The 25859-nt window shown below is 41.5% G+C and overlaps 1 protein-coding gene across 1 annotated transcript in view; it reads left to right on the top strand.

Annotated features, from left to right (window-relative positions):
- dpyda.1 (dihydropyrimidine dehydrogenase a, tandem duplicate 1) overlaps nt 1-25859 on the top strand; it is a 162106-nt gene that overhangs the window by 123907 nt on the left and 12340 nt on the right. Inside the window, 2 exon segments of the mRNA XM_066683080.1 lie at nt 16100-16242; nt 22872-23051. Coding sequence (XP_066539177.1) covers nt 16100-16242; nt 22872-23051 — 323 coding nt within the window.

Here is a 25859-nt window from a genome sequence, read left to right on the forward strand (position 1 = left end):
CCCCCCTCCCTTTGATTTCAGGACAGTGGTGTAAAATTTACTTTCACTCTGCGACTGTAGTGGAGCCCAGAAGCAAAAACACAACATCTTATCTAGTGTTATTTTAAGGAGCTGGAAAGAATTCCTAACGAATCCGATTAAATACAAACACAGTAAAAACAGACAGACAGATTTACTCAGTTTGCCTGAAACAACAACAGTGTTCACATATTGATCAGTTAGACTCTTTGCTAGTTTTACCATAGTAATTGGGTACCAGATAATACCTGAGTCATTCGAGCGAGTTTCCTAAATTAGACTGTAATTCCTTCAGCTGCAGCAGTACTTCCACAGCGGCTGCACTCTTCCGGCTGTAACGATGATTACATTCATTGTGCAGAGATGAAAGACAGATGGGGACGATGCTGCAGGTATGTCTAATTTCTTAGGGATTGTAGTTCTTGAAGATATTCCCAGATAGTATCATCATCTCCTCGAGTGTTATCATTTGAATATTGCCTCTTGAAAGTGTGCAGTAAGGGCTTTTTGGAAAAAGCGCATTTCTATCCTGGGCGATGTGCATCAATGGCAGGCTGTGAAACAAAGGTACTCTGGTTGCCATGGGATATTGACATTGTCTGTGGCAGCACCACTCTTCATAAAGACATTAGACGGATGTGTCTTCAAAAGAAAACCCTCTGCTGCACTACAGGGAACATTGCTGATGTGTTTCATATTGATGTGCTTCTGTGGGTTACTCATCTGACATTTGATGAGTTTAGAGTATTTGAGTGAGGCCTGCCATTCCTCGACAGACATTTTATTACTGTACAATATGTTATATAATTCATATATTATTTGAGCGTTAGCATCTGGTTTTCTGGATTTACTGATTTTGACAGAACTTCTACTATTTGTGTTATAAATAGGGCTATATTAAAAAGTTGTGCACAACCCCATTTCCCAAAAAACAGACAAAAACACACACACAGAAGAATTTCCAGTGTATTCACTGACCTACTTGATCGTATTTTGTGGATATAAACAAAATTAGAATTTGCTATACTTTAAAATATGAGATGGGGCAATAGTTAAAGTTATACCTTTTTCATATATTCCAGGTGCATATAAAAGGAGCATCCTCCCAAGGTTCAGCCTTTACAAGCAAAGACAGTCCGTGGCGCACCACTTTGTGCCAAACTTGGTTAGAGATTTGTTAGAGAATAGTTTAAAACAAAAATCTCAATGCAAGATGCGCAGTATTGTGAAAGTGTTCAGGAAATCTGGAGAAAGTTCAGAAGGCACTTTTGATTGTGTGTTTGAGCCCCCAGACGACACTGCAAGACAAACCATCATACAGCTGTGATAAATGTAGCCATAGGGGCTCGAAAGTCTCTGAAGCCTTGTCCATGGCTGAGCATTACTGCTTTGAAACTGCAGTTCCCCTGACACAGTGTCATACGGGTGGATTGAGACAGAAAATGTTTCTTACATAATAAACATAATAACCCAACCCTGGCATTTTATAAGGTGGGACATTTCAACTGCAGGCTAATGGCATATTCTTAGGTCTGGGCCTGTTGAAAGAAGGAGAAAGTGTAGAATTACATGAACTACATCTACACAAGCCACATAAGCCATTTTTAGGCGCTAGCAAGGTTTTTTTTTCTTAACTTCAAAATGTGTTGATATCATGAAAAGACTTGGGTGGGGGGGGGCTTTAAGTAGTGCCCAAACATTGCCGTCTGACAGTAGTAGTAGATAGAGCTTTGGGCTATTGAGTGTAAGAAGGCAGATTGTCTGCTCTCATCTTCTCTGAGTTGGAGCCAAAGTGCTTCATCAGAGGGCAGTGAGCTCTGCTGTCCAGCCGGCTGTGTGCTCCGGACCCGTCCTCAATAATTCATGTGCATGCAGTTGTTCCCCCTCCCTCTGCTCCGGATCGCTGCTGTATGGCCGCACTGCTGCATAGTTAATGCCATTTATGAGGCAGGCCTTCTTTCATTGTGTTTGCATGTCTTTTGTGAGTTTGCTTTTGTATGAGTGTGTGTGTGTGTATGTGTCTGTCCATGGCTTCCCTCGGGTGCCCTGTCCTCCCTCCTTTACTGTCCATACAGGCCCAGGGTGGCAGGGACGCCTGGAAGGTGAAACAGGCTTGGCGAGAGAGAACCTGGGCCAGTGAGGCAGGAGAAGCATTAAAAATTAATGGAGAAACTATTGCAGCAGTATTTTATGTAAGCAAAACTACTCAATGTCATCTTTTCCCCATTTAAGCTGTGGCTGGCGGGCTCGATGACATCCCCCAGGAGTTGGGCTGCCCTGAGCTTACCGGGGCTTCTGCTCCTCCACCAGCCTAGCATTCATCTCCCACCCCCCTCACAGCAGTTGCTTCCAGGCCCTTCAACACAGCTGCCTCCTATAGCATAACACACCACTCTGCGTCAGGCCGTGATTCATGGCAGCCACAGTGTGCAGGATTTTATTTAATGACAAAACATTGATGAGTCACTTTGAACTCTGTAATTGTATATCCCTCTGCTGTGAGCGCAGTCTGAGCGATACACTGCAAATGTATGCACAGGTTTGAGGCTGAGCTTTTGCTTTGAGCCTTAGACAGTTTTATCCCCTGCGTAAACAAGGGATGTATGTGGAACTTATTTTGTTTACCGTTATAATATCCATAGCTGCTCTGCATAATGTGAAATGTAGAGCTTTTTGCTTGACTCTGGCTGTAGGGTAAATATGTGCTACTCACAAAATACTTCTGCAAAAAAAGTCATTCTTATCTTCACTGATTGTAGTTATTTACGTGATACAGGCACCAAGCGCCTGTACAAAACATACAGCCTGTTGCTGAAGTACACAGACTTCTCCCTTGCAAAAAGATGGGAAAAATCCTAACTACAAAATCTCCACTACCTCCGAACTTTAAGTGCTTCAGGCAGGAGTAGCACCTCTGTTTCTCCCTTTATCCTCCAATTATCCAGTTTAATAGCAGGTGTTAGACTTGACAACAACAAAAGTTTTAACTGCCTTTGCAGACTGCACAGGAACTGCTCTGCGAATACTAAAGCGCCAAGATCATAATATATAAGTCAGCTATTTATATGTATTAAGTGTTCCAATCATTTTTAAAGGGGTTTTGTGTAAGGTATAATTTGTAATTAAAAATCCAAACATCCTCCTGCTCTTTTTTCCTTGTGTGGTAGCTGTAGGGTAGCATTAAAACCTGACATTAAGTAGTTTGAAAATGGCAAGCGAGAAGAATTTATTCATTTCACTGCCTTTGTCATGAGTTCCATCAATAAAAGCACTGCAAAAGCATGTGCATTGATTTGTTCTGTTCTTGGGGATAATGTTGTATCCAGAACTACGTGTGACATTTTTACATTTTACATTTTTAATACTAATAAAATGACAAAAGAGCAGGAGAATATTAGAATTTCGTATAACAATTATACATTTCACAAAAATGTGTGATTTAACTGGATATATGTCTCAAATGGTAAACAAAAGACAAGGATTTGTGTTCTGATGATTGTAAGACACACGTCTAATACATTCAGAGTGGAATCAGATATAGATCAAAATGTAGCATTACAGGTTTTCAATCAGACAGATTACGAAAAATTGTTTAAACCTTAAAATCTCTAAGGATTTGCATTCTCCTTAGAAAAAACAATCAGAGTATTCAACGCTTGCAAAAAGCTTTTCGGGCCATCCAAATTTATAATGTGAGACAGCAGAAAGAATTCTTTTTGGGTGCTGAAGAAGGCTGAGTGTTATTTACCTCCAGTGACACAGGAGTGGAAATATTCCCCAAGGAACAAGACTAAAAACTTGTGGAAATACCCCCCAGAAATTGGAATACTTGTGGAAATACCCCAGAGAAATAAGAGTACAAACCTGTGAGTGTGTGTGTGTGTTTTTTTTTTTTTATCGGGGGGACTCACAGCTCATGGAGCTTGTTTTGTCAGTGAGATCAAGGTTGCGTAAGGTTTGATCTGACAGGCATCTCAAGCACACTCTCTGTCATGCACACAAATCTCAAATTTACGTTCACTGCATCTTCAACACAATCTGACACTCTCTGGCGTCAGGTAGAGGCTTACACATGGTTTGGTTTTATTGTCTGAATGTTTGGCACAGACTGAGAAGTTGGCGCGTAGCTTTGATCTAGACAAAGCTGTTACAAGTAGAAATGGAAATGTGTCAGTGTCTCTGTTGTATCACAGAGCACAAGGAGATCCTCTTGACCTTAGTGTTTGATCCCAATGTAATACATAGAACATACAAATGATATTATTAGTTTGTATGGCAGAATCCTCTAGTACAGATACAACAGAGCATGCGTTAGAGTTCATTTTTATGAGAACTGACCAAAAAAAAAACTGTACTCAATAAAGAATAGAAAAGTGTAAAGTGGAGCCACACCAAAGTCATGAATTTTTATAGCTGTTGTGAATCTCGTTTTTCTTCAGTTTTTATTTCTAGTTACTTTTTTTTTTTTAAAGAAAAAGGATATGCTAAATAAAATATTTTAGCATGATGTTCTACAACAACAACAACCGCTGAAGGCTAGTGGACCTCACGCCCTGTTTGTTTGCTTTCTCACAAAGAACCTCTAGAGCTTACACAAATTTCATTATATACATATATATATATATATAATGTATGTGTTTTATTTCTTATTTCTTACCTCTCCCTCTTTAGTGCAGTAGCTGCATATATCCAGTGTGTGTGAGCTGTGTATAGTGTCTAATGTAGTGGACATAAGTTTAAAACCAGAGTTCCTAACAGGTCACCTATGGGCTCTCCACCTGTGTGCACTCTCTAATCTAGGGTGTCTTTGTTTTGTTTTTACAGTGAGTGAAAGGCTTGTGGGCTTGAACTCCAGTGTACCATTAATGGTTCGGCAGCTCTGAGAAGCGTGCGCTGTGTGTGTGTGTGTGTGTGTGTGCAAGCTGGCCTTCATTAGTGCAGTGCCATGGACTGGGTGGTGTCAAAGCCCCTCTGAGAGCTACAGGATGTGGGCATGTATGCTGCCGCATAACCACAGCCCATCTTCAGAGAGGGAGAGACAGAGAGTGAGAGAGAAATTGGGGGCAACATAAATGCACCACTCAAGTTTTCCTGTGAGCATGCCCAGGAGAGATCTTTACAGTGGAACTCATGTATCTCCTGTATTTTTTTTTTTTTTAAACATTTATCGATCACATTTCCTCCTTTTCTCCCTCTCTCTATTTTGGCTCTGTGCTTTAATCTGAGGAGAGCTGGGAACGGTGTAGCAGCTCAGGAGCTGAGTCTTGGGCTCCGGAGGCTGTTGTTACTTCTCCTTTCCTCTAAGGTGGTAATGGGGTTTGTATTTGCACATGAGGCATGATGGTTGTCCTTGTGCAGGTAAGAGGAGCTCATATCGTTCTAATGACAGTGTGGGAGAGGCAGCAGTGTTTGTCTACAAGCACAGTTCGGCATCGTCTCAATACCTCATTCACTGAACACTCTCTCTCTCTCTCTCTCTCTCTCTCTCTCTCTCTCTCTCTCTCTCTCTGTTATGGCAGACGACATGAGCAGAAGCACTGATGCACTTCTTTGCATTCAGAGGAGAAAGAGCGGCTGAGAGAGAGAGAGAGGTGCTAGAGGCACAGCAAACAGCGATGCTCTTTATTGTCAGCCGCCTCCTTTCACAAGTCATAAAGGCAGCCAGTGTGTCTCGTACAGGGTCTTTTCCACATTTGCATTTTTATTTACCTAGCTCGGCCTCTCCCCTTCTCCTGCCCCTACTTGTGCTCGTGCTGCAAGCCTGGACGGACAGTAGGGAGACGCGTAGCAAGAGTCCAGGTTGCGAGGGGGCTTGTGGCTGTTTAATTTAGAGCTACATGTTTGAATAATCGACGCAGCGGTCTGCCGTGTTAGACCAAGCACGGTACAGTAGGCCTGATTAATTAAAACTGTCTCACCGAGGACGGACTTCCTCAGTGCTGTCAAGATTTCAATTTTATGTTAAATATTTTCTAAAGGCCAGATCCTTAAATCTCATGGGCCGGTAGCAGGCAGTGAGCTGTGAATGTAAGCATAGGCTAACTGCTAATGATAAGAACACAGGGCAGAATGAGGTGCCTGTAATACAGTCACTGGATTAGGTTATCAATCACTGCAGTCTCCAGGGACATGGCAGAGGACACAAAACGCTGAGAGAGAACTCACAAAATTACAAGGGATAAAAACATCACTGGTATATTTCCTCTCTCTCTCTCTCTCTCTCTCTCTCTCTCGCTCTCTCTCTCTCTCTCTCTCTCTCTCTCTCTCTCTCTCTCTCTTTCTTTCTCTCTCCTTCACCTCTTCTCCAATTCTTCTCATTTTCATGTGTTCAACACATTGTTCAAACTGGACTTATTATGTTTTTTAAACAATAGTCTTTTGGAAAGTTGAAATAATGCACAATGTTGTGATACAAACATATTTTTTGCAGATAAACAAGAGACATGAAGTAATACCCTTCAGTAAAATTCCCAAAACATGTAATTGTTTGTACTACAAGTACTAGTAAAGTCTAGTAAAACTATGTAGATTCTGTCTGTTCTATATGAAGGATATGTGCACCTTTCTCATTTAATTGATTTCTTTTTTCTTCCCTGGTTTTAGTTCCTCTGTCACTTACGTCAAATCTGAAAAGTGGACATTTATGTGCTCCTCTTGCTCCTTTAAATGTTTGGCAAATTGTTGTCAAAATATCCCATTACTGTGAATCCCATTACTGTCCCATTACACGATGACCAGAGATTTGTGGAAGTAGAGTAGACATGAAACTACCAGAGATTCTCAGCACTGCAGCACATGGAGATAGATGCAAATGCAAAATACACAGAAAACCAGGAGAACTCTAAACACTAAATATGCACAAAATTGCACAATGCAAACACAATGTTTTACAAGAGCTGTCAGAGTGATTGGGATAATGGGATATTTCTAGTCCATGGATATTAGAGCCATGGGCAGTCAGGTTTATTCAGTATTCTGGAGGGATGGACGAAGGTGAAGCTGGAGCCAGTGTGGCTGTGACTGGAGTTATAGTAGATGGTGCTGATTTATGTATGACAGAATTCCCCTCTTCAGGCCCAACTTCCAAAGTTACGTGAGGTCTTTCTAGTGGGCTGTCCCCTAGAATAGGAGCAGACATTTCTCACCACTACTGATGGATTTTTACAGCCAGCAAGGGGTCCTGAATGTCATCCTTTGGCATTCACAACCTCTCCTCAGATTTTATGCTGGAGCCCCATTTCTATTGAGAACTGGTGCCAGCTCAATAAGGGTTCCGCCTCATGCAGAGGATCAGGGGCTACCAGCCTGAGAAGAGACACGTGAAACAAGACTGTCGGGTTTTAGTCAGTAGAGTGTTCACCTATACAAATCTTTATTGATTTCTCTTAGTATTTTGAGTGGTCTGATCACCAACAGTTTCCTGCACAGAAGAGAGGGGGTAATGTGCCATATAGAGAGTCAAACCCTTTTTCTAGGTTGGAAGCTTCTTTGCAGTCTGGCTGCTATTTCTTTCTCCTGATTGCTCTTTCGAGGTTAGCGCGAATGAAAAAACCACACCTCTTCATTACAGAACCACTCATTCACTGCTGAGACCTTGCTTGTTTGCTTTCAAGGGAAGACTCCTGTGTTAGTAAGCAAGAAAGCCCTGAAAGTATGTTGAGAGTACAAGTACACTAGTGAGTCACGGACATACTCTAGGGGTAAAAACACATACCAGTCCCCCTGTGAATCTCCAGTCACAGTCTCTCCACATGGCTAATGGACTGAACTTGATGCCCCGATGTGATATTCTCAGTGACACCAAATCTCTCCATGAATGCTCTCCAGAAGAAAGCAGAGTTCTTGATCTAAGACAAGCCTGAAACAGCAGAAGACATAATGGTACAGGGTATTTTCAGTCTGGAAGCCAGTGACAGGCTTTAAAAAGAGAGAATATCCTTTACTTCAAGTGTAGTTCTAACTGATGTGTGTATAAAAATCAATAAAGAAGGGGGACCAGTGATTATTGGCATGGCTATTGTTATTTTGGAGACAACTGGAAGGTTGTTGAGCATCTTGGATTTTATACAGGCATTATGTGACTGTGCATATTCATTTACATCTTTTTTATTGTCTACAACCAATATAGAGAGGCAAGAGGCTGCTAAATCTTCAGTTCAGTGGTGTCCAATAAATGCAGATTTTTAATGAGTCGTGATCTTAGGAGGTGGTTTGATGAATCTCAGGTTTGGTTCCCAGCAACACACAGTGACCCAGGAGGAAAGTGATGTTAGATGATTGTAGTTAGAAGAATGGATCTGAATCATGACTCATGACAGGACAAAACCTCTACTTTTCTGTCCAGCCTGGTGTACACAAGGTTTATAAGCCAAAAATTGCAGAGGTTTGTGATGGGTTTTAGATTTTTATTGTTTGTTCCCAGCCAGTACACCTTAAGCCCTGGAGACACTACACGACTTTAAAAGTCGGGGCAGATTATAAACAGACTGGGTATTTCACATTACACAACTGTTTTTTGGTGATTTTTTTTATAGAGACTGGAAAAAATGTCTACACAACTGGTGATAACACACTACACAACTCCAAAATCCAGAACTAAACACGCACTTGCATTTCCTAGGAAACCCACATAAACATGGAAGTACAACTCACTGCAATTATTGTTAGCGCTGCTATTTGTGTAGAAATAAACTTTAGGTCGTGGATGTGAAGACTCAGTCAGTGCGGTCTCTACACACTGTAGAGGAGGCTGGAGATTAGTTGAATAGCACTTGAGTCTATGTTCCACCTTAATGTTTCAGAAACATTGTCAGTAGCTGTAGTGTGTGCCACAGTGCCACACCATTTAAGATGGAATGGAAAATTAGAATAAAGCTGAAATAAAGGCTGTAACAACGTGTTTTGTGGCTCACTTGGTTCTCCTACAGGTAACACTCGTATACTTGGGGACGTGTGCCTCCAGCACTATGTAATGTATTGTAGTCATAGTTCTACTGTTTAATCCGTCAATGCTCCAAGCTCCACTACACGCGCCTGTGTTTACGTTCTGTTCTCTGTTCTCATTAGCTATTTAAGGGACCCGTTCAGCATTGAATTGGTGAAGAGTTAACACTACGGGACTACCTCCTAAATCGGGTTGAAAAATCAAAACACATTTTATATGCTACGACAAGTCGGGGCCCCTTACACACTACACAATTTTCCCCCTGACTGACACCTGTGACTCCACCAGTCTGCAGACTAGAGCCGACCAGCACAGACTCAGCCCGACTGGAAATCGGGGTTAAAATCGGGCTAAAAGTCATGTAGTGTAACCTCAGCTTTAGTGGGGCCCACATGGGTGTGCTGGGTTCACGAATGGCATGGGTTAGTGGGATCAGGTGGGATGCCTACATATGATAAATGTGGGCAGCTCAGTAGCTCTCTATATGTGGGACCCACATGGGTAAATGTATTGGCGTTGTGTTTAACCTACCCTGGTTCCATCATTGACCCTGGAGGGCATCCATATATAGGCCCAATATTTAACCTGTGGACAAACCTGCTGGTACCCAGCTGGGCTTCACATATGAGCCACACAGGGATGTTTGGATGGAATGGAATTAGGTTCCAGGACTGGCTTGTTTGCAAGTTGTTTTTGTTCTTAATGTTAGCCTCTACCTGCTCTAAAAGGCATTCATGTAAAATGCATAATAAAATAATGTTTTTTAGTTTCCCTGATGTTGGAATAGAATACAACGCCTTGATGGGTCAGTTGTGTGGAAGTGGGCTCACATCTGGGTTTCAAGTTTGACCCCTGGAATTGGCCAAAAAATGGGGGATAGTGGGGTGGTAGAATGAAGGAACAGTGCTTTCTCCTCTTTCAATATCCATGGCTGAAATGCCCTAAACACCAGCTGCTCCCCAGGCACTATAGCTGTGTGTGTGGTGTGTGTGTGTGTGTGTGTGTGTGTGTGTGTGTGCACTGATTGCCCCTAGCATGTGTGGAAAATTGCTAGTAATCTGTGTGTTGACTGCCTTGGGTGGGTTTAAATGCAGAGACTCAATTTCCTCGAGTGGATAAATAAACTACCCCTTCTTCTTCTGCCTTGACTGCAGAGAACTGAGCAGGATCTAGGTGTTAGGGATAGATGCCATAATGTCATCTGACTGTACACATCCCTAAATGCCATGCTGGCGTCAGTGTGTAGTAAGCTTGTTGAGAACATTTCAAAGGTTTGGTGCTATGAAGTATAAAAAATATATGTAAAATGAGTTTTCTTGGGGTTTGATCTGCTCTGCCCTACCTTTAATATGGGATCATGTCTAAAGGCTAAAGATTTGGAAATCTTAGCCTTAATAAAGAGAGTTAGTTAAGCTGACATAATTAGAGAGGGAGAGTAACTCATACCGTCTGCATAAACTATTGCAAAATGATTACTTGGGCCATTAAGGGGCATTATGAAATCCAAAAGGGTTCACCAAATAGCTGAAGAGCCCCCTCTTGCACCTTACTAAATAAGGCCCTGTAAAAATGAATACTATATTGGTCTTAGCAGTGAACAACAACTTCTGCACCTTGGTGACGTATTTGAAGCTCTGAAATCAGAAGATTAGTAGCCTCATACTTAAAGATCCATGCTTGTGTAGCAGCCTGAGAGGAGATGCTGATTGAGTTGTGGGAGTGGGACCCAGTGAGACCTGGGCTGGGGTAGTGGTGGGATTAAGAGTTCTGTAGTCCAGCATAGCAGACAGATGCTGAACTTGCTCCTGCTGCTGCTCTAGTGTGAAGTTGTCTCTGTTGAGTAACAACTTGTCAGTCCTGAATGTGTTTGGCTACATACATGACTGTTTTAAGTAACAGCTCAAAAACACACACACACAGTGTATTGGATCCAACAAAGATTTGAATGTAAACAGTGACAAAAACACAGCTTGATGGACACAGTGAAGAATGCAGAGCATAGATCATAACTCATGACCAAAACACAAAGATAGCAGGACATCCTATCAATGATTGACTGGTATTATTTATAGAGTTTTCAGTGAATCCAGTGTATTCAGTTGTTCATGAGGTGTAGCAGATGTGGTTGCAGTGGATGTGACACTAAAAAAAAGTTTAGTATCCAAGTAACTTCGATTCAAAGGATGCAGTTTATTCGAAATCAGCAACAGAAGAGCTGTACTACTCCACTGCTCACCATCAGACACCATCTGCTGACTCCTGAAGCAAACTAACATCCCCAGTTCCTTCTTTCCTATGTTTAAAATGTGTCCTCTGTATCAGCCACACTACCGTCCTCACTCCTGTAGTATCATATAAACCTGGGTTTGTGAGCCTTAATTAGTTTGTAGCACTATGTAAGACTTCATCAAATGCATTATAATTAGATTAATATAAAATTGAAGGAAATTACATTTACATGGCACTTCAAGGAAAAAAGTGATTACAGACTAATTTTGGTATTAATTGAGTTATTTTCTCCATGGTTGGAATGATAATTTTTGCCAGTTGTACACACGAGTTTTCAAAAGCCAATGCAAATTAGCTTGAAGTGATGTAGTCTAAATATAGATGTTTATGTAGTACCAGTATCAGTAGAAAACTGTCTTAAAATATCTTCTTTACCATTCCAGTTTTTGTTTTATTATTCAAAATATCTGCTTTCAGCTTCAACTAAACTCACAGCATCAATGTTTAAAACTCTGAATCAATATCTTTTAAAAGAAGAATGATTTAGTTTGAAATATGTAGCATTTTTCCTTTTCTGACCTCAAACTCCGGACTCTTTCACAGGAGCTCTTCTTCAAGTCTGTTTCAATCGCAGCAAATAGCCAAAATGATAATGAAAAACAATGCTTAAAAATGAATGTGGTTGGTAAACGTGCGTGGAGAACTAAAGGGGGAGTGGGTCAGGTGCTGTTCAAGAATCAAAAATATTCATTGCCATCACAGCTTACCCATATTTTATATTTCATGCTTATTCTACTATAACGTGTCTTTTACAATGCACTGCACACCGTTGTAAGCACATGGGCCATAATTTATTGATGCAATACAGCCTTGCTGCCTCTTCACGTGCCCCCAACCCCCCACCCCCAACCTGTTTGTTTTTTTTTGTTTTGTTTTTTTCCTCACTGTAACAAGCAGGCAGAGTGAAAATGGAGGCCTGTTTGTAGCCTGCACTGAAAGACACAGAAATCAACTGCACCATTTTATACTATTTATGCTTCAAGCATTGTCTTGTCTGCCAACAAGAGACATTAAGTTGTTTAAACATTGTCAGTCATAGTCTGTTATAAACCTTTCTATTCTGTGTACATGGCGTGCAGTTTGGTAGATCAGTGTTTTTTATTTTTTTTTTTTATTTTATTTGTACATTTTCATGTTCACATTTGCAAACAGTAGTGGAGCCTGTAAGCTGTGTTTCAGAGCTACATGCAAATGGGAGTGAGAGTGTGAGCTGTGGGGAGTAACTGGCCTGGCCTAACCCACTGTGAGAGCACAGGGACTAAAGCCAGTGCTGACAGAGAGAGAAGAGATGGCTACAAAGGCGCTCACAGCTCAGCACGCACTGGGTAGACACAGAGCACCGTGGCCTTTGCAGACCCTGAATAGCAAGCATGTGGATCAGAACGCTGAATTATGCATCTTTCCCAGCCCAGCAGATAGGCTTCACTGATACCGGAACCTGAGGCCGCTTTACCCACCACAGAGAAAAGGCCAGCGGTACAGATGGTTCCATTCAGACAATAGAAATAACGGTTTTCACTAAATACAACTGTTGACAACTGTTTATTTTTTCATTAATGGAATGAATGAGAATAATTTGTCCTGACATTAATACGTTTGTGAACATCGTCCCACAGAAATACGACCATTCTGCAGTGTTTTAAAAGAAAAAAAATGCAATCCTATTGTGTCACTTTGTTTTATCGGATAATTGTTTAAATGTAATGCCATCGCACCATCAAAGGGAAAAGGTGAACTGATGACATTTTCCTAAATGTCAGAATTATCTTTACACTTTTATTACATTTCATTAAAGTGAGCCAGTGTTTCTTCAGAATTGTTTTAACCAGAGTTGGTTATTGAAATAAATTGCTTATTATATTAATGTGGCTGTCAAGACAGAAATATAGCCCTAATGGCGCTGTCAGGGTGAGTGCGGCTTTGCGTGGCCACCAAGGACTGGCTGGATGAGAGACACGAAGGCCCTGACACTTTGCATGATCCTGTTTGTTGCTCCTGCTCAGAATGCCAATACTCATTCATGTGTCCCATGTATATCAGCCGTTAGTTATTAACACAGCATGCTAATGATGGTTGTGCATGTTTGACTTTCGCCCTCCACCTTAGAGCCCATCCTTTCATCTTTATTTTCATCACTGCCCTTTCTCATTCCCCTCACACATGTTGCCATGTATCTGGATCATTTACTAAAGCACAGATTTGTTAAATGTATGAGCCATAGTAGCATGTTGCTTTTGTATCTTCCACTTGCCGCAATTGCCATTCGCGGCAGCGCAACATGCATCGAGAGGTGGGGGGTGGCGGTGGGGCGAAGGGGGGATAGTAGTGTTCATTATGATCCTACAGGTCAGGTCTGGGAGGATTTCCCTAATTGCCTTTCCCTGGATGTGATTTTCTTGTTTCTTCTGTTCGTTTGATGATTTCAAATTCCTTGGCTCCCATGTGCTGTCTGATTCCTGTGTATATTTCACTGTGCTCAGAATTATTCATCAAAATAGCAGGTGTTACGTGCTCAGCTTGCCTGAGTGCCTCATGCTGATTGACCTGGCTGGAGAGCAGAGGAGAGATGAGCAGACACCTTCTACGTGTGACCGCATCTTCCCAGAGCCTAGTAGACAATCAGAATGCAACTGCGGTCCTAAGACCAGGAGACGGTGACAGCTTAAACACTGACTTGAGATCAGGAGAAGATTACACCTTAAATACTGACCTGAGATCAGATGATTATATTTTATATACTGACCTGAGAGAAGAATATAGTTACAGATGAAATACTGATATAAGATCAGGAGATGTTACTACTTAAATACTGGCCTTAGATCGGAATAAATCTACAGTGTAAACACTAAAATATGAGGTGGCTGATACCATTTAAAGCTACACTTGGTAATATTAGTTGTTTTTTTATTTTTTTATTTTTTGCTCCTGTGCTCCCCCTACCGTCGCAGAGTGTAATTCCCTTTTACACCACTGTCCTGAAATCAAGGAGGAGGGTGTGGTACCCTACCTCTTCTAAAGGTTACATAGTGCAGTTTTGGCAGTCCAGAGCCCAGAGTAGCAACGACTAAGGTTCTATTCTCCCTATTACAGTTCAGTGGAGCACCACAATTATTTAAAAGCTGTAATTTTAAGGTACAAATACCACCTAGTGTTGTTTTAAATGCTGACCTGAGATCCGGAGACCATCCAGTTTGCATACTGCCCTCTGAACAGGGAACAGTAAACCTTTCTGCATATTTCAAAGTACTGTTTATGCTCTACCACTGTAGCATGGAGTCAATTAATACAGATCATTTTCAAACAGTTATCTGTTTTAATAAGAGAACAGGAAACCCACGGACTCCCAGAATGCTATTAAAGAAAAAAAAAGAGCATGCATGTCAAAATGATTGTCTCTGCTGATTGACCGTATGCTGCTGAGGTAGAGATTAGGTGGAGAAACACTTGGATAGTCTTTTAAATATTGACTTGAGATCACCAGGCTACTCGCTGCAGCAGCCACCTTGCATGAACATACATTGTCCAGGAACAACAGGTGCTGTCGTTTCTCATGGAGGAAAAAAAAAAGCCAATGGATAAGCAGTGCTATTAACACAAAGCCACCGCCCCCCCACAAGATTGGAAGCCCTCTGTCACTCAAGCTTGTATTTTTTTTTTCCCTTGTCAGTCAAATGAGCCTGGAGACTTTTTTGCCTTGAATAATTATTCATATAGAGGCAGTGTAAAGTGGGAGGGGCTAGAGTCACTGAGCATTGCTCATCCATTGCTAATGCAATTAGAAGCCTGGAAGCTTCCCTAGTGTGTCTCTAAGGTTCTCAGTGGGTACTGAGTATGACCCACACTCGCACTCAAATACCTGGGCTTACAGCTGAGTGTCAGCTTCCAGAATTGCTAAGTGTCCCCTGACCAGCCTGACTGTAATTCATGTCAGTAGATTACATGGCTCTAGGTGTCAAGGATTGCATGTTTCATGGAAGGCGTGTGTAGGACGGTGTTAGAGGAGATAAACCCATCACACTATGAAGATGAGAGGATGCCTCGGCTCCTGTGGTCAGGCTGGTGGCCGTCACTTTAATCCACAACGGTCGTGTGAGCCACAAACCCAGCTGGATCAGCACGCGAAACAGAGTCATGCCCTGCCACTTGCCCTGACTTCTTTTTTCTTCATTTAAAAGAATAAAAGTATAAATGATCTTTGCCTCATACAGCATCACCTCAAAGTTCTGTTTCTGTAGCCCAGTGCACCACAAGGCAATCTGATGCCTTCTTGTAATGGAAGGAAACAAAGAAGCAAGATGGAACGCAAAGCTGCTGAGACTCCTCTTATGTTCCCTGTGTCATTAATAAGGGTCATTTAACATGAAAGAGAAAGCTGGTATTTGCATGTCTGCCAGGGCCTCCTCACTAGACTTTAGTGACACTGGAGCTAAATGAGGGGAGACAATGTCTCCCACTGATCAATGAGGGAAAAGCCTGCCAGCTAACTGTGGTTAAATCTAATGTGATAAACGGCTCCATCTGTCACAGGGATGGGACTGGAGGTTTTAATTCATTCAGGACACTGAGACCCAGGTAAATAAATAAGGGTTGTAACATTAGGAGGTAGCTGCGCTCCCTGGAGATTTCAGTCTGGAACCGTGTGTGTGTGTGTGTTTATGTGTACAAGAGAAAGAAAAAGAGGGAGGCAGACATGACTGTGATGAGGGTCATTAAAGGTGGTGATGGATGTGACAGGAAAGGGACGCTATTTGGAGATGTTCACACATTAGAAACTTAGTCTACCAATAATACAGTGTCTGAAAATATGGATGTTTTATTTCTATACTTTTGTTATTTGTATGTGTACAGGGAATGCCATTCGTCCCATTGCCCTGCGTGCAGTCTCAGCCATTGCAAAGGCCCTGCCTGGGTTCCCTATCCTTGCCACCGGGGGAATAGACTCTGCAGAGTCGGGTCTGCAGTTCCTCCACGCCGGAGCCTCAGTACTGCAGGTACTGTATCGGTCCAAATTCATTCTGTTAGCAAATAAAGGCTCAATGCAGCATATCAGACGTAATTAGCTTGCTATTATGAAGATCCGTTGTTAAAATTGTATTAGAGTGGTGTGTTGTTCACCTAAATTCATTACGAAAACATCTCTCTGCCACAGATAAAGTTTTGATGGGAAAACTTTGAGTAAAATTAAGGTCTATACATAAATTGTAAGTAGAATATTGGAATGTGTTTTCAAAGACTATATTCTCAATGGGTGTTGTCTGGGGAGTAATCAGTCAGAGAATCTGCATGCAAATTGAATCACTATCTGTGAATAAATGCATCCACTATTTTTAAAATACGATTTAATGTTTCAGTAATGCCTCTCCTTCACCCACCTGTTAAGTCTCAACACTTGGGATCTGAGAGGCTTTTTTTTGCAGTGCATCCAGAGACTCATCCTCTGAATTAATATGAAAATTTAATTATAGAGTAAAAATGGGCTCTTGATGGAATCATAATGCCTTCAATTACAAATTCTGTGCCTTGAAAAGCCTCCATTTGTATTTCATCTCCCAAAATATAATCACTATTTGTGAAGCCTTCTTGCTTTTTTTTTCTGACAGATTTTTGTTTCTCAGGGATGAAAGAAAAAACTATATTTTGTTGTTTAAGTTTTTAGCTGCGGATTAATCTTGCGAATTCTTGGTTGGATTAGGAGGTAACTCGGGAGTCTGTAGTTTGTTTAGAAGACACGTTGTGGCATTTGTTCAGTGATGGCTCAAAGGCCCAAGGCTTTGTGAAATTGCTACTGCAAAATAGCCACACACAGATAGCAGTAGCCTTTTATCATAGCCAAAGACTAAAGCATTACTTTTGATGGTAATAACACACTCTCAAGCCTCTCTGCACGGTTTTATCCTAGGGGTGGCTCACAGAAAAGACTTCATCTTCCCACATGCCTCAGGAATGCTGGCTAAGGCCATATCAATAGAGAGCAAGGCACATTTATTGAAAAATGGCAGAGAAAGAATGAGGTGTAATTCTGACTCATACAATCAGAGAGTCTTGTAGTCAGGACTGAAGGAACATAGAAGGCTTGAATGGGAGAATCAAGGTTCTGGGCAGTAAGTACGTGGCTGTCTGTTTCAGTGCTACAGACACTTGCGCTATTGTCTCTAAGTAGCAATTGACTCTGCGCCACATCAAACATATTCTCCATAGAACAAACAATATAATGAAGTCCATTCATATCCTGTATTGATTTTCCCTAGATCGACCAGGGTGTTTTGTCACCCTCTGGTTATTGAAGACCAGCTTTCTGAAGTCATGTATTCAAGACAGCTGCTTACTAAGACCCTTTTTGATTACACAATATGCCAAAAAGAAGCAACGTTAAACAACAGCTATCCTCCATTCCCTTTCAGAGAGCGTTTTCTTTTCCCACATGTGCCTTCAATTGATACAGGGGAACCAGTTTGTAGCTAAAGATATCTTTGCCACTCACCAGGCCCATAGGCTAATGTGATCCACTTGTCGATCAATACTTCTTAGTTGATTCATTACCAAAAACATTGCTTTGCAATCGCCCTGTAGGCTCAGTACGGGGCCTAATGCTTCCACATGAGCTACCTGCTTTTGTTATCTACCACTGTTCACTAGGGCGTAGAGAACCTGGTTCTGTTCTGGCTTTTGCTCAAAAATATTACAACATGTGTGGATGGTGCCAGTGGCTCATTGTACAGGACTGCCTCTCCTTCTTTAATAACGGTTACATGTTTTGGTCGGTTTTCTCCTGTCCTAATGAGATATTGAAATTGCTGCATTTAGCAGTAGTGCGAGCAGATTGTCACAGTGTTGTCGTAGGCAGGTCTTTTGGGGCAATGGAGCAGTATTTCACTAATGGCCGGGCCAGTTCAATCTTAATGATCCACACTGCAATTTCTGTCCATTCTGCTGCATGTAAACAGCTGTGAGCTGCAATAAAGGAGCCATCATCAGGTAGCAAAAATGACTTGTGGCCCAGAAAGCACCAGGAATTCGTAATTCAGTATGAAACAGCTAAGTGTCTCTGTAGGGAAGAAAAGATCAGACGGCACAAAGCAAGCTTTTAACAAGCAGCATGTTCCGTGGTTAAGATATTGATTGGAGAAGCGCTACATACAGTATTTCTATAGATGAAAACAAAGGGAAAAGGTTATGCGCTTCTTTCAATTCGCAAAATCCAGTACAGAGGGCGTGGGGGCTTACTGGGTTTTATTGACAGAAGAAAGTAAAGAAAGTTCCATATTCAATTACATTTGAAATGTATTCACCTCAGCTCAAGACTGAAATCCAGTTGCTGTTGCACACAGCCAGCGTCTCTCCCTCTCGCACCTGGAAAGCAATACAATATATCAGTGGCTAATATCCTCTGGCATATTGGGCATAATGCTCTAATCAAAAGGACAAGAGCTTCATACATAGTCATTGTAACATTTGGATGCCAAACTGAATTAATCTCCCTCTCTTTTGGGAAGATGGTGTTCTGCTAAATGCCAGAATTTTATCACTGGAAATAAAAGAGCTGACAAAGAGAGTGTGTGGGGGGGATCTAAAAGCATTTCAGATCTCAGAAGGAGTCGAAATCAATGCACAGCCACAGTTTTCAGAGTAGATAAAAAGGACCTGCTGCCTCAATTGCCTGGAAACTACTTAGAAATTCTCACTTCGATTTATTTCAGGAGTCAGCCACATTAGGACTAAATGCTCTGTAGCAGGGCATCACATCTTTGATGTTCCCCACCAAATGAGGAGCGCTAATGGACATATTCCTCCACTCAGTGCAACAAGGCTCCGATTTTACAACTCCAGCTATGGGAAGATCACAAATTGTTCTGTTTATCATAATTAATGAATTCATTCACTTTCGTTCATACATTTTTCATGAGCAGTTCTTTAAACGAAGTTGCAGCTTTTGACTCCGTGTACTCATTTGCCTTCCAGGACATGGATATTTAGGTTTTGGTTCCGTTTCTTTAAAAAATTATATCAGAGTCGCTTCTGATCAAGGTACTTTGTTATTTTAGAGTTAAGAACAAAATATCTTGATCAAAAACAATCATGAATTCAAAAATTTCAAAGCTTTCTTTAAAATTTTTTTTCTAGAATGTCCTGAATACATTACATTTAATTTAGTCATTCATTCATTCATTGCCTGTAACCGCTTAATCAGTTCAGGGTACCTGAAATCACTGGGCACAAGGTGGGCACACACTCACACCCATGGACACTTTTGAGTCACCAATCCACATACCAATGTGTGTTCTTGGACCGTGGGAGGAAACCCACTCAGACACAGAGAGAACACACCAAACTCCTCACAGACAGTCACCCGGAGCGGGACTCGAACCCACAACTTCCAGGTCCCTGGAGCTGTGTGACGCTACCTGCTCCGCCACCGTGCCGCCCCTACATTTAATTCAAGACCAATAATTAGTTCAGATGTTTTCCTGATCTTAGTTCAGACTGTTTGCAGAAGTGATTTTTCCCCCTTTTTTCTCTCAGGGTAGGCTCATGTGGCATATGTGGTTCATTCAAGCGTTTCTGCCCCTCCTAAATGGCATAATTACAGCCATTGTTAAATTACATGTCCAGCGTCATGTTTGTCGAAATTAAATCAAGGTGAAATGTTATCAAATTTAATTGGGCTCCTTTTTGTTGTCTGTTTTGTTGTCTGATTTTTTATTTATTCTTTTTTTTTTTTTTTGTGCATGGTGTGTGGAGAGACAGACGGCTGGTGCAGCAGAGCAGAGTAACAAGTTTTATGCAAATCAGAATCCTAACGAAAACATACTGTATCTGTAAGCCAGACATGGGCATTTAAAATAAATGGCTCCATTTTCTCAGCATGTGGCATTCTGACTCAGATTTAATTTTTAAATACACAATTGACACAGCACAGCCAGGCTTACATCCCGAGGCAGTGGTTGTTGTGGCTGTTTGGTGGTTTGTTTGGGCGGGGTGGAGAAGTCGCAGATAAGAAATAGCAGGGAGGAGCCGAGTTTTGTGTGTGTGACTAAGTCAGGAGTCAGCTGCTCTGAGCGGTTTCTATGAGGCTGAGAGTTTATCCTGTGAAAGGTAGCGCTTAGCTGTCGCGAGCTGATGTCAGATCAGTGATGGTGCTGAGAGATAAGCATGTCTTATCTGTTGCTTTAAGACTCCCTGTGACTGCTGTCTGAAGTGCCACAGACACATACACAAAGGCCCAGGTCCCAGCTCTCCATGCAAATCACACTCGCTAAGCCCAGAGTATAAGAGCCAATCGAAAGGGCTTCTACATGAGGTTTGGTTCAGTTGATTAGTGGCTTAAGCTGAGATTTATCAGGCTCATCTTTGCACTATGTATGAGGGGAGCATTTATTAGATTTCTTTAAAGGTCACCTGTAGTATCTCAGGATGTGTATCCTGCTTGCGTCAGTCTTCTTGATGTAATGGGGCACGTTTTAATCAATCCTAAATCTCTCACTCTGTGTGTGTGTGTGTGCGGTGTGCGTGTATGTGTGTGCTTTGTTCATATATAGGAAAACCACCATGTTAGGAAAAACAGAATCATTTTTGTTAAGGTTCTAGAGTGATGTTGATTTCACATGACACTGATCCACATCCCTGTAAATTAAAACAAGGGACTGCTTATTTCCACCATCAGTTCCTCGTAGTTAATCTAATGTATAAATATTTCTGTCCAGATTCTAATGGTATTTTCATAGAGGTTCTTTGACATTTTGATTTCAATTAAACTCAACAATACATAAATGAATGGTGCTACAATGCTTTGAAATTGTTGAAATTGTCGTTGTCCAGTGAAAAACCAAATTAGTATCTTTACAGGAGAAGGGAAAACCTTCTTAACCCTTTAAAGCCGGACACATGCAATAATAATACAATAAAACAGATTTTTTTGAAGATCACACATTGTGGCCCTTTAACAAAAAATCTAAATGTTGTTAATTTTATAAATTTTGGATCATATAATTTCTGAAAGCAATATTTTATTTCTTTAATTGGTCTCACCTTAGTTCACTGCATCAGTTAAAACAGTTCTTCAGACTTTTTCTTAATTTTAATTCATTTCAATTAAACAATTGATATCAAACGATTGTCTCTGTTCTTCAGAACTTTTCAGGAAAACGTAACATTGAGCCGATGAGAAACACTGCTCCAGAGGTCCTTGACCTATCAGTACTCTGTTCTTCATTCTGACCTTTTTACATTTCATATACTGGTGGTATTAAAAACACCAAGACCACAAAAGCTCTTTTTTGTTGATCTGCACAACCGTGTTTCCATATTTAGAGGAACTGCAATTGTTTCTGTTACTGTCTGAACCTTGGCTTGAGATATGAGGTCATTCTACAGACCTTGCATACTTATCTGTATCATCATCTTCTTCCTCTGAATCTGTCTCACAAAATCTATGTTGATAAATTGCGCCAACAAGTTTGCACATAAAGGCCAATATGTTTTTGTTTCATAAAAATTCTTAGTAACATTGTCTAAATGTGTTTTGCTGCTGTAAAGCACAGATTGAATTTTCTGAATATTTATTATAATTAATGAGCATTTGACAGGTAGAATACACTAATCTATGAAATGGAACAAAAATGCTTCGTTTTACTACAAGCAACATCATACAAATCATACCTGGAATTGCTTCAGTTTAGCAAAACGTAGCCTTGAGATTTTCTCCTGTGTTTTCATGATGATAGCAACAATTTTGTAATGGTTTGGTAAATGCATGGAAATGCTTCCACTTCATTCACAGTTCAGTAAAGAACTCAGAACACCTGCCCGAAAAGCTTTTTTTTTTCGTATTTCTTTTCATTAGATGATGAAAAACCACCTCTAAATATCATGTATCATATTTGATACGTTTGGCTTTATAGGGTTGACTTTCAATGAAAGTGAATGCAAAAGGATTATATTCCAATTAATTTTGGAACATTTCTATTGGTCCATTTTTCATGAAATTTTTGCACAATGTGAAGGAAATGCTGTGTTAAAATGATGTAGTTAATTAAAAATCCACAAAAATGGAGATACATGTTTCAAATTGGAAATACACGAAATACAGCAAAGTGCACATTTTTAGTTCCCAGAAATATATGAGGCCCAATGTGAGGTATCTCAAAGGCTACACATATATCACAAAAAAATCGTCTCTGTGGAGGTGCCCTCAATGGTACAGTACCTTTAGCACCATGTTCTATGTAAATTGTACATCTGAAAGTTGTGTTTCATATTTCATATGTCCCATACTTTATTTTTATTATTATTATTTTACTCAGTTCTATAATTAAAGCTTAGAAATATATGCTTCTCCATCTGGAGAAGACAATGTAAAAAAAAAAAGCAATTTATACCCCACTAGCCGATATTTTGCATTGAGTGCCATGGCCTTACACATATGTGCCGCTGCTCCACAGCATCCCATTGTATTGAAGGTGCGTTTATACGGAGATAATTCAAACACCATTTGTGCACTTGAACACCTGTGCCAACAATGAGCCCATCTTAAAGTAGCTGAATTCACTAATTACATGGGGCGTCTGGGTCCCCACACACTGACATTGTGCAGAAACGCTTGTTTGTGTGTGTTCATGTGCAGGTGTGCAGCGCAGTGCAGAATCAGGACTTCACAGTGATAGAGGATTATTGTGTGGGGCTGAAAACTCTGCTGTATTTGAAGAGCATAGAAGAGCTGAAGGACTGGGACGGCCAGTCTCCTCCCACTGCGTGCCACCAAAAAGGAAAACCTGTGCCCATGCTAGAAGAGCTGGTGGGTAAGGTGAGTGACAAACACCCATTTTAAAAACCCACTGCTACGGGCTATCAGCCCCACGCTTGCCAGGCTTACACCTGTTCTCCCATTTCCTCTGCATTATCCTTTTTTATTATAGGCTTCTGACTGGCCATTAGTAGTAACACACTGTAATTCCAGAGCAGTCAGGGCAGGTACTCATTAATGCAGCGTTGGCATTATAGCTGTGTGGACTTGTATCTATCCATTTATGTTACATTGTTATTACAGGCCAGGAATTCACATAATTATAGCGCTGTCCAAAGCACAAAATGCCCACTTCTATGGTAAAGCAATTTCATATGGCTGCAGAGAACTTGGTGAATTGAGGGAGAGCAGAGGTCAGTCTTTATAGTGCTATATTGCAGTACATCTGTGAGAGAAATAAAGGAACCTTTTGGTGGGAAAATGACCATAATCTTAACCTAATGAAGGGCAGGTCACAGCTTGTCTGCTAATAAAAGCAATAATGGCAGCAAAGAAACACAAATGTCAAGAGAGCTAGTGGGAGGGTGCAAGATCTAATCAAAAATGTGAAATACAAAAGAGTTTCCTGTGAGTTGCCGGAAAACGTAATTGGTTTACTTCAAGGTTGAAAGTCATTTCTTTACTCTGTTTTTCTCCTTTGCCCAGGACATTTACATAAGAGCAGCATCACAATAAGAGAAAATCTGGAAATGAGATTGGACAAAAGCAGCCATTCGCACATTCATTGGCTCATGTTTTGCGTGTGCATTCTGCCTTTGGTAATCTGCTTATTATTTGTGTGCGAGAAAATTTTCGACAGTATGTAAATGAGGAAAACTTCAGTAAACTCTTTTCAAAGCGGTGCATTAGAGGCCTTTATCAGATCACAGCGTTCCTGCTAATACACCTGCCCAGGGATGGCTTTGAAGCCTGCGCATGCTTTCAAATACACCAGCAGTGGCTTTCGCAGCTTCTGACGGTGGGACATCTCGCCATGGCGGAGTGCAATAGTTTAAATGCTAATGTCAAACGAGTGGCAGAGAATGAGGAAATAAATGAGTGGGAAGCAGGCAATATCGGAGGAGTGATAAGTGTAAGTCATTTTCATGCCAACGGGATGTTATTGCCGGAGTCGTCGGCATGCCGACAACAATGATGCCAGCGTTGCAGGAGCGGAGGGAGCTGCGTTTTTAACGCAGCTTTGTGTATAAACATGAGCGCAGACAGAGCCGTGAGGCTCTGGCAGCCCCAGGCAGCACAGCACCAGATCTTCTGCCATGCACCAGAGTGCAGTGACACACAAGAGGAAAAGCCACTCAGCGAATGGGTCACAGCCAGGGCCACAGCAGAGGCTCCCTCATACCAGCGCTCTGCTACAAATCAATGGCCTCGGGTGGTTCCCTCAGCCGCCACGATTTACTTCTGCTATTGTACACTCCCCAGCCAGTGCGCTCAACTTCCGCTGAGGAGATCATGTATCTGGCCTTTCAGATGCCATTTCAGACTTTTTCATTATTCCACTTGTTACTTACTAGTTCAGTAGACCAAGGGGGAAAAAGACACACTGCTGGAGGTCATCCTTAAGTCCAGTTAATATAGAGCAGGTGCTGTGGAATATGCTGTGAGTTGGGTGCTGAAGGCTGGAGATATTGCCTGTCAGTCTCTCTCCTGCATTGCCCCCTGCTGAAGCTCTGACTGAGGCCTGAGATTGACAGCTCACCTGTGCGAGACTTTGTCAGGACTGGAGAAGGAAAGCATCTGTACAGACACACTTCATCTGCAGCACCAGAGAGAGCTAGACAAAGATTGACTGTGTCAAACAAAAGGCAGAAGTTGCAAGGGAGGGGAGGACATTTCCACTTTAAGTGTGCGCGGCAGAGGAGTAGAGCTGGAGAATAAGTGCAGCACAGAGAGGATATGAGGCAGGCTAGCAGGAAAAGGCAGCTTGATAGCTCTATAACTCAAGAGATGGAACGTGAGAGCGAGAGGTTGAGTGCACAGAAGTCACTGTCACAGCAATTCACAGGAATGGCAGTTGATAAAGGGGAGCCTAAAGCGGCGCTCAACTAAAGACATATTTTCTCTCTCTTTGTTTAATGTAGGCAGTCAGAGTGCTGTCTCAAACGGGCAGCCTCTGTAGCGAACGTCGCTACCTCAAGGGATGAGCAGCACATCTTTGATGCCTAAGTGTGCTATGCCATTTGGGGTTTTCCATGCCGTTTCCAAAGTGTTTCTATTCCCTGGCTCTTTCCGCTGAAAACTAGTTAACCTGTGTTTGATTTTTTTTTTCTAGCCACAATGCAATGAGCCAGCGGTAATGCAGCATGTCCAATAAAAAGCAGTGCGTTTGAGCTCATTGTATAATGTGTGCAGGAAACCTGAAAGAACCAGGGAACTGGTTGCTGCTGTTAATTTTAAGCTACAGGCTTTTGCTGGAGACTGTTAAAATTAGGCTTCAGTCAAACTTACATCATTTTCCCTTACCACAAATGTGTTTGAGCTGCGAAAAACATGATTAATGCTTCTTCAGTTTCAAAGCGCAACTACAAGGCTAATGCTGAAACATGTTTCTACATGTAGGGCTAGCCTAAATATTCAAATACACATTATCCCAAATATCTACATGTCCTCGACTCAGAGAGCAGGAAACTGCAGTGCTTTTTATAAGGCCGCTGTTGCTAAAAGAGTAGAAATTCATTCATTAATTTATTCATTGTCTATAAACTATTATCCAGTTTAGAGTCACGGTGGGTCTGGAGCCAACCCGGAATCACTGGGTGCAAGGCAGGAACACACCCTGGAGGGGGTGCCAGTCCTTAACAGGGTGAC

The sequence above is a fragment of the Hoplias malabaricus genome, chromosome 10, assembly GCF_029633855.1.
Source record: "Hoplias malabaricus isolate fHopMal1 chromosome 10, fHopMal1.hap1, whole genome shotgun sequence".
Classification (NCBI taxonomy): domain Eukaryota; kingdom Metazoa; phylum Chordata; class Actinopteri; order Characiformes; family Erythrinidae; genus Hoplias; species Hoplias malabaricus.